The sequence below is a fragment of the Gadus morhua genome, chromosome 11 (assembly GCF_902167405.1).
Source record: "Gadus morhua chromosome 11, gadMor3.0, whole genome shotgun sequence".
In the NCBI taxonomy this organism is placed as follows: domain Eukaryota; kingdom Metazoa; phylum Chordata; class Actinopteri; order Gadiformes; family Gadidae; genus Gadus; species Gadus morhua.
Genome location: NC_044058.1, coordinates 5,198,743 through 5,213,426, shown reverse-complemented (window position 1 = coordinate 5,213,426; position 14,684 = coordinate 5,198,743). Strand labels below are relative to the sequence as shown.

The 14,684-nt window shown below is 47.0% G+C and overlaps 1 protein-coding gene across 1 annotated transcript; it reads right to left on the bottom strand.

Moving 5' to 3' along the window:
• Nucleotides 1-3,413: 3,413 nt before the first annotated feature.
• On the bottom strand, nucleotides 3,414-12,814 carry LOC115553892 (G-protein coupled receptor 20). The gene is made up of 7 exons (XM_030370419.1): nucleotides 12,314-12,814; nucleotides 9,449-9,664; nucleotides 8,505-8,771; nucleotides 8,058-8,302; nucleotides 5,364-5,448; nucleotides 4,857-4,982; nucleotides 3,414-4,387 (listed from the first exon to the last, which is right to left on the bottom strand). Exons 2-7 carry the CDS (start codon nucleotides 9,632-9,634, stop codon nucleotides 4,184-4,186), a joined length of 1,113 nt encoding a protein of 370 aa, XP_030226279.1. The 5' UTR covers nucleotides 9,635-9,664; nucleotides 12,314-12,814; the 3' UTR covers nucleotides 3,414-4,183.
• Between the last annotated feature and the right edge of the window lie 1,870 nt (nucleotides 12,815-14,684).

Genomic DNA, 14,684 nt, shown 5'->3' with positions numbered 1-14,684 from the left:
CTGTCCATTGTCTCAGTCCTCCTCCAGCAACCCTTCCCCCTCCCTCCCACCCCCTTGTGTCAATGTTTCGGCCCCCTACAGACTACTGCCTTGCCACCCCAGCACCCCACCCCATGAGCCTGGGCCCCTACCCCTGCCCTGCCCAGCTTCCTCAGACAGGTGAGGAGACTGTGCTGTCGACTGTGCGGGCAATTTGGCAGGGCCACTGTGATGGACTAGACCCTCAACAACAGGAGCAGCTGTGGCTACTACTGGCAGAGTTTAAGGACACCTTTGCCTTGAATGAGAGCGATGTGGGTCAGACGCACCTGGTACAGCATGAGATCGACACTGGGGATGCCAGGCCCATCAGAATGCGCCCGCGTCGCCTGCCCTTGGCGGACGCTAGTAACGCTAGTAACGTTGGCAATGGCGCCGTGCTGACACAGGAGGGGCCGGAAAGGGAGCGGGTGGTGCCGTATTACAGCAGGACATTTAACAAAGCTGAACGCCGCTACTGCGTCACTCGTTGCGAGCTGCTGGCCATCGTTAGAGCTGTACGCCACTTCAAATATTACCTCTGTGGCCTGCGCTTCACTGTAAGGACTGACCACTCCGCGCTCCAGTGGCTCATGTCTTTCAAGGAGCCAGAAGGGCAGGTCGCACGGTGGATCGAGGAGCTGCAGTCATACAGCTTCAGTGTGGTGCACAGGGCAGGGGTACGCCATGCTAATGCAGACGCCCTCTCCCGACGCCCCTGCAGTCAGGATGGCTGCCGCTACTGTGAAAGGAGGGAGAGCAGAAGAGGGAGAAGGAGCTGTGCAGCCAGTGAGCTCCGGGAGGTCGACATCGCAGGATGGAGACGGCAGCAGGAGGAGGACGCAGACCTTCGACCAGTGCTCCAGTGGTTGGACCAACAGCGGCGGCCCCCATGGGAAGAAGTGGCCGTTCTCTCCCTGGTCACCAAGGGACTGTGGGCTAAGTTCGAGGCCCTGCGACTGTGGGATGGCGTGCTTCAGCGGGCCTGGAAGGAACCCGCCACCGGAGAGGTGAGGTGGCAGGTGGTGGTGCCTCACTCTCTGCGTGGGGAAGTGCTTCAAGCGGTCCATGGTGCCGTGGGCTCAGGGCACTTTGGGGTGACAAAGACCCTGCGCCTTGGCTTCTACTGGGGGCAGCACAAGAGGGACGTCGAGGACTTCTGTCGCCGCTGTGATGGCTGCACAGCCCGCAAAGGCCCCACTGAAAGGTCCCATGCCCAGTTACAGCAGTTCCCTGTGGGGTTCCCGATGGAGAGGGTTGGGGTGGATGTGGTGGGCCCGCTACCCTGCACAGAGAGGGGGAACAAGTATGTCCTCACGGCCATGGCCTATTTTACCAAGTGGCCGGAGGCGTACGCTCTGCCTGACCAGGGGGCGGAGACCATAGCGGACGCTTTGGTATGCAGAAGACCCGTACTACCCCCCTGCACCCACAGAGTGACGGCTTGGTGGAGCGATTTCATCGCTGTATGGAGCAGCAGCTGGCCATTGTCTCGGCTGAGCATCAGTGGGACTGGGACAATCATCTGCCTCTGGTGCTCATGGCATACAGGTCAGCTGTCCAGGAGTCGACGTCCTGCACGCCTGCTCTGCTGATGTTGGGCAGGGAGCTTCGCACCCCAGCTGACCTGGCGTTTGGCCGGCCGCCCGATTCTCTCCCTGTTCCTCCCGGCCCAGAGTATGCCAGGAGACTCTCACTCCTTCGCCAGGGGACAGCTGCTGAGCGCAGGGGTGAGGCAGAAAAGGAACTATGATGTGCGTTCTCGTGGCAGGCACTTTGAGGCTGGGGAGCTGGTCTGGACCTACAGCCTGCATAGAAAGAAGGGTAGATGCCCAAAGCTCGATAGTGAGTGGATCGGGCCATGCAGGGTCCTTGAGAGGAAAGGGGAGGTGGTGTACAGGGTCCAGCTACCACCTCGGGGAAGGAGGGTGGATCTCCACAGAGACCGGTTGGCCCCTTATCGAGGCACCGCCACCCCTCAACCTGCTCCAGCGAGCCCTGCAGCTCCCCGCACCGGTGCGAATGGGCCCCGGACACGCATACCTCAGTGTTCTGGCCCTGGGTCCCCACCTAACCCTATCCTTGTCTCCCCTCCCTGTTAATCAACACAGTCAGCAACTTGGCCCCCAGCCCCGCCCCTCCCTTTCCCCCTGCCCGTCCCCGGGCCTGACACTCGTGGGCCCCTCTCACCCCCAGGCGCTTCTCCCCAGCCCCCCGTGGCCCCAACGCAGCCTCGTAGGGAGAGGAGAGCGCCGGGTCGCTTCCGGGACTTTGTTTGTTCCCTCGAGGACAAGGAACTTTGAAGGGGAGAGGCAATGTAGCGACCCTGGGAAAGTTAAATAGTTTGTTTGTTATGTGTTGCATTGTATTTCGTTGTCCGTTATGCAAGTTGTTCTATGTGCATGTATTGTAATGTTCTTCTTGTCAATCAGTGTGGGGGCGAATCATTAGGTCAGCTGGGGGAGGGCCTTGGAAGAACAGGAGGGTGGGGGCCTGAACGTGAGTGAGACTGTGTTGGGGGTTGCCGGGGTAACCGGGGTTTGTTTTGGTGTGGGATTTCTGCCGTTGGTTACGGGTTTCAGTGACCTGGTTTTGGTTCTTTAAAAGTTCCTTCAATTACTAATGACTCGACATCGTTATGTCACCGGTGAGGTCATTACAGTATTATCGTACGCTCGCTCACTAAGCCTCTTCCCTCTTCAACACTCACAGTCAGTGAACGAACAGCGAGTCAGCGACTAATGGGTCTGGGAGGAGTCGAGTCTGAGAACGAACGAGACGAACAAGAGAGAATAATCTGTTCGGTTCGTTCGTGTTAAAAGATTCGTTCATTCGAACTGATTCGGGCGCGAACGAGTCGACCCATCACTATACGGGATGGGTACTTCCTTCAGTCGTTCAAAAAAAGATGTACACAGTCTTATACCTTTGCTTTTTATTCCATGTTCCCATTTTTATTTTGCTCTGAACAAACTTTTCATGGATACGACTACATTGACGAATGAATGGCTAGTTTCCAGGCTTAAAACTCTTAATATAACGATTTTATGAAAAGCCAATGGAGAAAATGAAAGGGAAATTTACTTGGCACAAAAAGTTCTTGATGGTCAACATTTAATTTTCAATGTTTTCAGCTAGGCCAATAGATGGTTAGTCATCCTTCACTACATTAGGCCTACACTTCAGTAAAAAGTAGCAAGATGGGCTAGGTAACTTTATTAATCAAGGTTTACGTAACAGTTTAAATGTGAAGCGGAGGTAGCCTACATTGTTGGATGGCCAACTACATTTCCCCTTATACTTCTAAAATTAGGGGGCCAGGCTCGCCATGGGGCTGAGTGAATTTGAAATGTGAGGGTTAAATAATGTCTCATCAAAAAAAAGAATTAGACAAACACTGAAGTCAATGTTTATTTTACAAATGTGCACATGAATTGATTTCTTTTCCTTGACAATAATTAAAGTGATTTTAATTCACAATGCGATTTTTTTTTATACAGATTACATATTGACAAGCAGGATTTATATTTCGGTTCGTAACTACAGTTATGAACATTTGCATGATAAGTATCTCCGGATGAAAACAAATTCTCCATAGATGGTTTGGGGAGACGGCCTAAATTCATATCGAGGACACAATCGGACACAGTGCTTGTATTAAAAAAAATAAGTATCTTCTAGTACATTTTTTGCCGTACGGAGATCCACATGGACATAGCTTTTCCTCTGCCTTCAAGGGCAGTCGCTGAAGTGAGCGAATATCTCATTATCAAAGGTCATACGTCAAACCGAAAAGTCACACGTTCAAGGACAGAAAATCAGTCGTCTATTGACAATATTTTCTCCTCTTACATTGTCCGTGAGGAGGATGGTGTCTTTGCACTGGCACTTGCCAGATCATTGATCCTGATAAACACATCCCCTCATTGGATCACTTACAGTTCTACACAGTGCAGTTTTAAAGCTTCTTTGTGTAAATGTGTGCTGTTCTAGATGTGCTAGTCGTTGTAATATGATCAACTGTTTCTCATGATCCTGTGTTGAAGATGCAAGCCTGGCGTCACCCCGGTCACACTTGTCTCTGCATTTCATTTTTGAAGAGAAACAAAACCTAGTGATGCAATAAGTCCCACTTCTCCTCTTTCGGAGTCACATGACAGGGCTATCACACTGTGCTATGGTTGATCCTCACATTATAGATTCTCTGAGAGGAATGGGGGGTGGTGGCAATGATGGAGGTCATCACGATGGGGTTGTTAGTGGCGGCATTGACCATAACACCCGAGACCTTGGAGCTGTGGTGCATGCTGATGATGTCATTGCTGCTCGGCTCCGCCTCCGTGCGGCGACAAAGACTCCTCATGGTGGACTGGGGAAACAATGAGGAAGAACATAAATAAATGAGTCAGGATTATTCATCTTAAACTCATTGCTAGGCAGATATTTTGTAAAAATACTCTCTGTATCCGCCTTGCACCCATTGCACTCCTAACTCCCTGCATTAGCTGGGGCCCTTCTCTGTGTTCCTTATCACGGTTCTCCCTCTTGGATTTGGGTATTCCCTTGCCCTTTAGAGGGCTGAGTGTTAGGGGGGTGTTGTATGTGGCCCTGTTAAGACCGTAAATGTGAATTAAGGGCCAATTCAAATTGACGCACCTTGATCAGTTAGGTGACTAAAGAATTTATGAATGAATGAATTGATGATTTGGCTTTAAATTGCTTAGTTATACACTGTTTAGTGTATAACTAAACAGATAACAGCTATTATGACAAATGAGATGATGAAATAAAGGAAGAAAGGTGGATGAATCCGATAAAGATCACTTGTATTGTGTTACCTGGAAATTGTTAGTGACAAAGCAGTAGACCACAGGATCCATACAGCTATTCAGACTGCTCAGAGTCACAGTCAGATGGTACACGATCACATGGTGGGGCATCTCTGGATAGAAGTACAGCAGCACCTGCAGCACAGAACCAAACGCGGATTGTAAATATGATTCCTGATGATCTGATCAACACCATTCTGTATAGAGGGCATCTACAGTACAAATGCTACAAAACTGGCTAGCACCTATAGTTATAAGTAATGTATCTCCTTGCACCCATCGGACTTACTACTGTCGGTATTTCAGTTTTAGATTAACCATTTCTACTTCTACTCACAGTGTAGGGGGAAGCTTTTTATCCAAGGCATCTTAAAATTCTGTTAGTGCATACATTTCTCAGCATGACGGTTATCACGCCATGCACCACAGATTGATCTACACAGTACCAAGGTGAGAACACCTGGGACGCTGTGACATATTCTTAACCACTATGTTTAGCACCTATTACTCTCTCACCTGCCGGATGTGGAAGGGCGTGAAACACACAGTGAAGATGATGAGCACTGTCGTCAGCAGCTGGACAGCTCGCCTTCTCCTCTCCCTGGGAAAAACAAGTTCACCGTTAGATTTGAAAGGTCAACAAACACTGTGCATTTCTGCTAACCATATGATAGTTAACCATTTTGCACTGCTTACGTAAAAACTGTTAAAGGAAATACATCCTTAAAGGGACACTGTGTAAAAATTACTCCCATCTAGCGGTACAATTGTATATTGCATTCAAACTAATAGTGCTCGCTTGTTCAAAAACTACGCTGGGCAGTATGTGCCAAGAAGCTGTGTCATGACATCCAATACTACCTCTTCGAGTCATTCGAGTAATGATGAGGTTCGTTATTTCAAAAAAAATTCAAACTGCATTGAATCATTAGTGTAAGCTAATGATGTATGAGTAATTACTCCTCGAGCAAGATAGTGAATTATTCACGCTGGCTCAGAGTGAAAACGAGCTTGCATTTCCCGTACCACGTAGTGCTTTTTGTTCCTCTCGACAGTTCTTAGACCGGAAGAACAGTGATGTCATGGTCTGTGTCGTGTTTTGGTGTGTTTCCCTGTGTTTCCCTCCTGTGTTGATTACTGCTCCCTCCCCTAATGTGTCTCAGCTGTTCCTCGTTGCGTGCCTTGTGTTTGTTATTTAAGCCCTTGTCTTTCCTTTGTTCCTGGTGCTGTCATTGTGGTTTGTTGGTCCTGCGTGTTCTCTGTGGTTATCTGTGTTCCCTTGCTCCTTGCCTTAGCCTTTTGGCGGAAATAAAGTGCAGTTTTCTCTACCCGTCTGCATCTGGGTCCTACCTGCCTGCCTGCACCCAACACCCTAACAGAATGACAGCACCTAGATTGGACCCAGCGGACGCTCTATTTTTCCGTGAGTTGGAGGATTTGTTAGTGTCGATAATCATAGCTATGGATGGCTGGGAGAACATTCCCAGCAGAAAGGAGCAGAAGGCTGTGTTGGGGCGTACGTGCAGGGCTGTTGCGTCAAGGCCCGAGTTGGAGGACGCCTTACCCAGTGGGCAGTCGAGCTGCTCAACCCAACAACCTTTTGGCCGGAGAGCTATATGCCACTGCCACCGGACTTTGGTGACCGGCCTATGCCTCCACGCTCCTACTCTCAGCCTCTGCCCCCGGTCCCCAGCTACCAGCCTCTGCCCCCGGTCCCCAGCTACCATCCTCTGCCCCCCAGCTACCAGCCTCCTCCCTTACGGACAATCAGAGTGGGGGTGGTGAGTTTGGGGTACCACCCGGTTCCTCGTGGCACTCCAGCTCCCGAACTGACTCCGGTCCCCGAGCCCTGTCCGGTTCCTGAGCCCACTCCTCGCCTTCCAGAGGGGGACCGGCCTCTTCGCCTGTCTGAGGAGGTCCGCCCTGCGCTCCTGCCTGAGGAGGTCCGCCCTCTGCTCCTGCCGGAGGGGGCCCGCCCTCCAGACCGTCCAGGGAAGGCACGCCCCCTGCTCCTTCCAGAGGGGGTCCGCCCTCTGCTCCATCCCGAGGGGGCCTGCCCCCTCCTCCTTCCAGAGGAGGACCGGCCTCTGCTCCTGCCGGAGGGGGCCCGCCCTCCAGACCGTCCAGGGGAGGCACGCCCTCCGCTCCTGCCTGTGGGGGTCCTCCCTCCACTCCTTCCCGAGGGGGGTCCCTCTTCAAGGCCTTCCAGAGGGGTCCCGCCATCCAAACCTTTTGGAAGGGGCACGCCCTCTTCTCCAGAGGGGACACACCCTCTACCTTGCCTTCCTGAGGGGTCCCGCCTTCCAGAGGGGGTCCGCCCTCTACCTGGCCTTCCTCCAGAGGGGACCCGCCCTCTACCTGGCCTTCCTCCAGAGGGGACCCGCCCTCTACCTGGCCTTCCTCCAGAGGGGACCCGCCCTCTACCTCGCCTTCCTCCTCTGGGGACCCGCCCTCCACCTCGCCTTCGCCGGCCTCCTGAAGGGCTCCGCCTTCGCCGCTGCCGGTCTTCAGAGGGGTTTCTTTGCCGCTGCAGGCCTCCTGAGGGACTGAGCCCTCATCGTCCTTGCCGCCGGCCTCCTGAAGGGTTGCGTTTTGGTGTGTTTCCCTGTGTTTCCCCTGTGTTGATTACTGCTCCCTCCCCTAATGTGTCTCAGCTGTTCCTCGTTGCGTGTCGTGTTTGTTACTTAAACCCTTGTCTTTCCTTTGTTCCTGGTGCTGTCATTGTGGTTTGTTGGTCCTGCGTGTTCTCTGTGGTTACCTGTGTTCCCTTGCTCCTTGCTCCTTGCCTTTTAGCCTTTTGGCGTAAATAAAGTGCCGTTTTCCCTACCCATCTTCATCTGGGTCCTACCTGCCTGCCTGCACCCAACACCCTAACAATGGAAGCCTCCATGTTAGGGACACTTACCCGTCCTATGTAACTACATATTAATTATTCTTCGCTCAGGAGGATAAATTAGATTTTTGGCAGAGATAATTTTACACCAATGAGGACTTATTTATGAATGAATACGTTGATTAGAGGTAATAAATGACTTAAAATATTACAGTGTCCCTTTAAAGAAATTGAAATTACGCAAACATGAGTAATAAATGCTAACCACATTCAGAGTTTTCACCCCATGTTGGTTCTATCACAAATAGAACTGTTTGCCACAAACACTCCCAGAAGCTATGAGCCTGAAGATGAGCAAAGAGTCCTCTGAACCTCACCTGCTCTGCTGCATGAGTCGATGGTCCACCAAGGCCCACATGATGCGTAAGGTGAAGACCACAATGATGACGAGGGGCAGAAAGAACTCTGTGATGGTGAGGAAGAGAAGCTTGGAGACGCAGCAGCCCGGGTGCTGGAAGGCGGTGGAGAGGAAGGAGTAGGTGACCACGATGGCAAACAGCCACACGGAAACACACACACACTTGGCCACGTTAGCGTTACGCCACCGGCGGGACGCCTCGACCTACAGGATCAACCAAAAACAACCATCTTTTTTGTGTGTTTCACAGAATGGACTGCTTTCAGAATCCTCAACCAGTAGGTCACTTTTATACGTGTCAGAAGACAGCTGCATATTGCCTCCTGTATTCATAAGATCTTGGGATAATTGAGCAACTGTAACAAAGAAGAAGAAGTAGAACCCAGTAGTAGTCCAAATAACTGACCTGCACAATGGAGATATACCGGTCGACACATATGCAGGTCAAGAACAGGATGCTGCAGTACATGTTGACAAAGTAGGAGAAGATGTGCAGGTAGGAGCAGAGGAGGCAGGTCCCCCCGCTGTAGTACAGCAGGATGCGGGTGGGCAGGGAGAGGTTCACCAGCAGGTCCGTGACTGCCAGGTTGATGGTGTAGATCACAGAGGTGGTCTTGGGCTTTGTGCGCAAACAAAAGACGTAGAGCGCCATTGTGTTTAGCACCATGCCTACCTGCACACGGAAGTGACCAGGGAAAAACATTAGAAAGAATAAGGATAGGAATGACTTTAAAGCGCTGTAGGTATTTGAGTGTACATTTTCAGAATAGGCCATAGCCATCCATGAATCAGTGAATTGCTATATATTTTGTGTTGACGTGCCACAATATATATTTTGTGTTGACCTGCCACAAATTTAGAATACAGACTGTTCCCGACTCTGCCCAATCACGGCATCTCTTCGCTGGTCGGTTCAGGAAACAAATATTTTCTGTCAATCTCAGGTGCGTGAATGAAACACTGGCAGAGAAACATAGGGAAGGAGCAGGGCGGGAGGGGAGGTTTTCTGTGTTGGTAAATTTCTAAATCCTTTCCATTTTCTCTCCTTACAACACTTACATCTTACCTACAAAAAAGAAGAATGGATCTTAGAGGGGAAGAAAAACTCATAATCTAAATAAATACATTTCGATGAATGGAGGATATTCTGCAAAGTAATTAAAAAAACATTTGACAGTCGGGATAGTTTAAACAAGATGCCAAGATGGCAGTTGTTAAATTGTGTTATCACTAGGGGGCTATAGATAGAGAATATCTGCTTTTTACGACTCCAGGCACACCACAACACGTGTATGTGAGGGTAATGTTGGCTGTTCAATAGAAATACAGAAAGAAAAAGGATGTACCTACAAGGAATATGAGGGAGTTGATGACCATGAGAGTGATCCAGAGGCTGTAGAAGTCGTGGTAGAGTCCCTCGTCCAGGTGGGCCAGTCTCTGAAGATAGGGCTCCACCACGCTCCCATTGCCTGAACCATTGATCACAGCTAATGTATTATTGTTGAAAGCCCATCCATCGGAGGAGTTGGACTTCATGATGATGATTGATATTAAATGTATATGTTTCTGCAAAACAAAAATCAAACATTAGTAACTTTAGAAAGGCCTCTTGAAAACCACAATGAGCTTCTTTGTTTGAACGGAAGTAATATGTAATTATAATTAACATGATGTATTACATCATAGTATTTTTTAACTTTGTCAAAGCATATCTGGCAGTTTAAAATGTGAGGTGTTCATTATCTAGACGTCGGTTAATCCAGTAAGCCCACTTAAGTCCAAGCATTGACAGCAAATGCTAAAAATAATTTGAGGCACTTATCTATGGGCTTACAAACTTTGTAATGCACTCACTTGGCATATGAAGACAATTCTACATCTTCTTCTTAATTTATGTTTAATGATTCCTAAATAAACTTAGAACTGCATTCTAAATATAAGCCACAGAAGGACAGCAAAGTCTAAACTAAATAATGACTTCCAACATTTAGAAGTAATATTAAGGCATGGTTTTGGTTCATGAGAAAGGGCATACTCTCTGCCTAATACTAATGTCTATTTCTCTTTCACACACGCACGCACGCACGCACGCACGCACGCACGCACGCACGCACGCACGCACGCGCACACACACACACACACACACACACACACACACACACACACACACACACACACAGCCATCTGCACTTCCTGAGAGCCGGTCCTCAGATTCTTTGTTGATCTTGGCAGGCTTCAGGTTGACAAAGCCAAGTGGTCAATCTTTTCTCTTTATATATTTATCTAATCATTGACAAAACAAATATGTTCATTTTTACAGTTGTATTTAGACAACAATGTATGTTTTGGTTTAAAAGTGTTACTTAAATTGGATTCTTCCATAACTATTTCAGCATGGAAAGTAATCCAGGAATGTTCATGACTACAGAGCAAGTGCTTTGTATTTGTGAATATAGCTCTGTCTACATCGTGGCGCTATGCTGGCTGGCAAGCCCTTGCTTTTGTTCTTCAAACGTCATGTGGTTGTGATTATCCCGGGGAACATGTAAACTAGAACCATCAATGCTCAACTTTGAGCCGACTGTATGAATGTTAGACAGCAGAGGGCATCAGTGACTGTAAATATATCAGTGGCGTGAATTAAGATGGACATAGAAGAAGATGGAGATAGATTTAAGGGGGAGAGAGCAGTGGGAGAGAAGAGAGAGATAGAGAAGGGGAAGATAGTGAGAGGGAAGGGGGAGGGAAAAGGGGGATACAAATAGAGAGATTTAGATTTCCAATGTTCCTTGCTATGTTTTTGGACCCTAGTGTGCTGAAAACAGTGAAACAGATAAATTGATCCAACATGTACTCTATGATTACCCATAGCAATCTGTGTATAGCATGATTTAAAAATCAAGCTGAACTGCTGTTGAGATGAACACTGACTGGAGTTCATTATCTATTGAACTCCTAATTGATGAATTTACCACCCTGTTATTCAGAATAAAGACAATCATCTGCCCTAGGATTCCCTCATCTGGGTCCCAGCCTTAACGAAAAAAAACATCCTGCATGGTTCTATGTGTAGGAAATAATCTCTCAGAGCAAAATAGCATCCCAGCTGTTAGTACATAGTCTATTAAGACTAATGCGAATAACATGCTCAGCGGAGGGTGGGACATAACTAATGTGATTCATCTACATTTAGTATTCTAGCCTCTGTCCACGCAGCTGGAAGGGCTGCAAACCCACCCATTCAAAAAAATGAAAGTATGGGTTTTGTCTGCCCTTGTATAGGTCAGGGGGGTGAGGGGCATATTTCAGTGCTTTTCTTAGAAACGGTTGACTGCAAGTCTCAGTGAGTTACGGACACTTTAGTGCCTTTCAATTAAAAGGGTTGATATACTGATGTTGAGAGACACCACATATTAGTGTTATTCTGATACCAAGCAGTGACAACAGACATCAACACAATTGCTATACTGTAAACAATCTGAATCAAAGCAAAAGTTTAGATCACTTAACCATGGTGATTTTAGCTAACAGCAACCTTAATATGCAACATGAATGCTTAACACAAAACAAACCTATAGATGTAAATGATTGTAGGAAATGTATTAAACAACTGTGGGGAGAAGGGTTCCTTAAGCTCACACTACACATGATCAAGCCTGTCATGTCCTTGGGCATGGTGTGGAGAAGATCAAAGAAGTGACTAACTGTTTGTATTAAGTCTACATGACACAGGCTGAGATAGGAAGTAGATTCTAGCTTTGGCTATAGAAACATTATATTTAACAAAAATAACACAAACCACTTCACATTGCCATTACCCCCCACTAGACTGTATCTCTGATCTTTTTCCTTAACCATCAGACAGCAAAGACATACAGTTGCTGTGAAGCGACTCTGAAATTAGGGTTTGAGGAAGAGCACAAATAACACTGTCCAAATAAACTGCTGCTGCGCCGTGCTACTCCCAGGGGCTCGGAGTCTGGGTAGGAACAGCAGAGAGGGGAGGAAATACCGCCCATTGAAAGCAAGTATTTTAAAACCCTTTCCCTTCTCTCGGGTAATATTATGTATATAATTGGGAATATATATATATAACAACTATATATATAGATATTATAACTTTATAGCAGAATATATATACACATGTTCTATACATATATTACATTTGTCTACTAGTTTAGGCAGTGAGAATGAGTAAGTTAATGTCCTACTTACTCAGAGAAAAGTAGGCCAATTAAACCAAAAGAATGGTGTCCACCGGGTCGTTATCATGAACCGCTATCTGACGGACTCAGCCGCAGCCATACTTTCTCCCTATGGCACGGACGGCCAATCCTATGTAGGCACGATCTATTGTTCTTCAGCCATTGCCATAACATTTAGGTTTAACAATTGGAACTCCAAACGGTCTCATTCCATTGAGGTTCTTCACAAAACTCTTGCTGGCTCTAAAATAAACTTTCTCCAGAATAAATTAGTTATGATGTTTTCCTGTTGTCCCATCCATCTCCGTCAGCCACATTGATGGCCAGGCTACAGACTTGGTCATACTTCTCTTAGTGACTTATTGCGTTAAATCAGATTTTCCTCTGTGTAAACTTCTGTTAGAAGTCGTCTTTTTGTCTTCTCCTCTTCTCTTTCTATTTCTATCTCTCTCTCTCTCTCTCAAATCTCCCCTCATCCCCCTCGGTCTCCTCTTCTGACAGGAAGTCTTACTGTCTGTTTATATTCTACTGCCATACACATATTCATGTACACGCACATGCATGTATTCTCTCTCTCACACACACACACACACACACACACACACACACACACACACACACACACACACACACACACACACACACACACACACACACACACACACACACACACACACTTGTTTGTTTAAGTTTGTTTTTACACAAACTAAATATTAACATTCTTAGAACAGATATATAGGAACACATAAAATGCTGACAATTATTAATGTGATAAAACAATGGCTGTCTTTTTGTACGTCCATTTGGGGATCAGCCGGAGCCACTGCTGCCAAACTCAATTCATAAAGAGTTCATCAAATTACATTTATATTAATGATTGATTAGATTCATTTCTTGAAATCCAAAAGATAAAATTGATTGGGATAAGCAATGAGCCAAAACAAAACAAAACAAAGACAATTTGTTTTACTAATAGGCATGGGAGAGTACTAATGATCATAGAACAATACACATTTGGCTAATGAATCAGGGGAACCTCAGAATTACAGAATACATTTGTTGCTAAATAGCGTTAACGGTAGTGGCTTTAAAAACTAATCACTAATAAATAGTGAATGGAATTTAGGTCATTGTTTGTGAGCGTTCCCTCCATGTACACCCGTTTCCTCCACCTGACAAGGACACACAGACTAGCTCGAACACACACACATACACACGCAGAGGCTTGCAGGGGATCCACATCTCATTTGGCAGGCATCCCTGCATCATGAACGGCTGTCCCCCCACCCCACTCTCTGTGACCCTGACAAGGTGTACCAGGATTAAGATGTGGGGGATACTACCACTACTACATATTCATTGGTAACTAACCCCAACCCTTACATTTGAGTAAAGATAGTGGTTTCTGTTATGTTTGAGTGTACCAAAATATGGATTGGAAAATGGATCTGTTTTCAAATCCCATATAATACATCGCTGTATATTCCAAAAGGAATATGTTGAAAACCATCCTAGTAACTGTCAGACCTTACAGTCAGAGTACAGTGCTCCACGATACTTGGCCAGTCTGTCTTTTTGCTGCCTGTCCATTATAGGGGTAAAGTCCATCTATCTTATGCCTTGGGACTGCTTCCGCTCATGGCCTCCTGTCTGGTGGACCACAATCACTCTCATAAACTGTCAGCGTTCCTGTTGGAAAGATCCGGAATAACGGAACCATGGATCAGCATGTTAGTGAGAATGTGCAGAACGAGATGGATGGACGAGGAAGGAGAAGTACAATAAAGAGGGAGATACGTACGCAGGACATGGCAGGATGACAGATTCAGGGGGAGTATTTGTATGAGTAGAGAAGAAGCCCTGAGATTTGGCAGAGGATGACGTAAAGCTGCTGTAGAGTGTCTATGTGTGCGTGGGTTCAAACCAGAAAAACCAGCTTCAACAGCAGTGACGGATGAGAGTTGACTGTTTATTGCACTTTAGTCCAGTCCTCCGGCCTTTGGGAAGATCACATTGTCAGGAGCGACAGTGAAATGGGTCTTAAAGAGAGCATTACACTTGCTCTCTTTAGCAAACACCAATGAGAGTGATCAGAGTGAAGGTAGTGAGGGGGTCTATCACGCTTCCAAAGTATTAAATGCGTCCCCGTTAGAAGATTGGAAATGGGAAAGGTAAAAACAACAATAACAGCAAGATATCTCTCGGGAGTACAAAGTGTTTCCAATTCTTGCTGTAATAGGATGCATTTTTTTTTTTCATAATTACGTTTTTTAAATGATCAGCAAGTTTCCTACTGATACTTCTTTCCATACACATGGATTTGTTCTCCTCAGCTCACCTAACCTATTTACTTTTATATCCAAGCAGCAGCCGCATCTTAT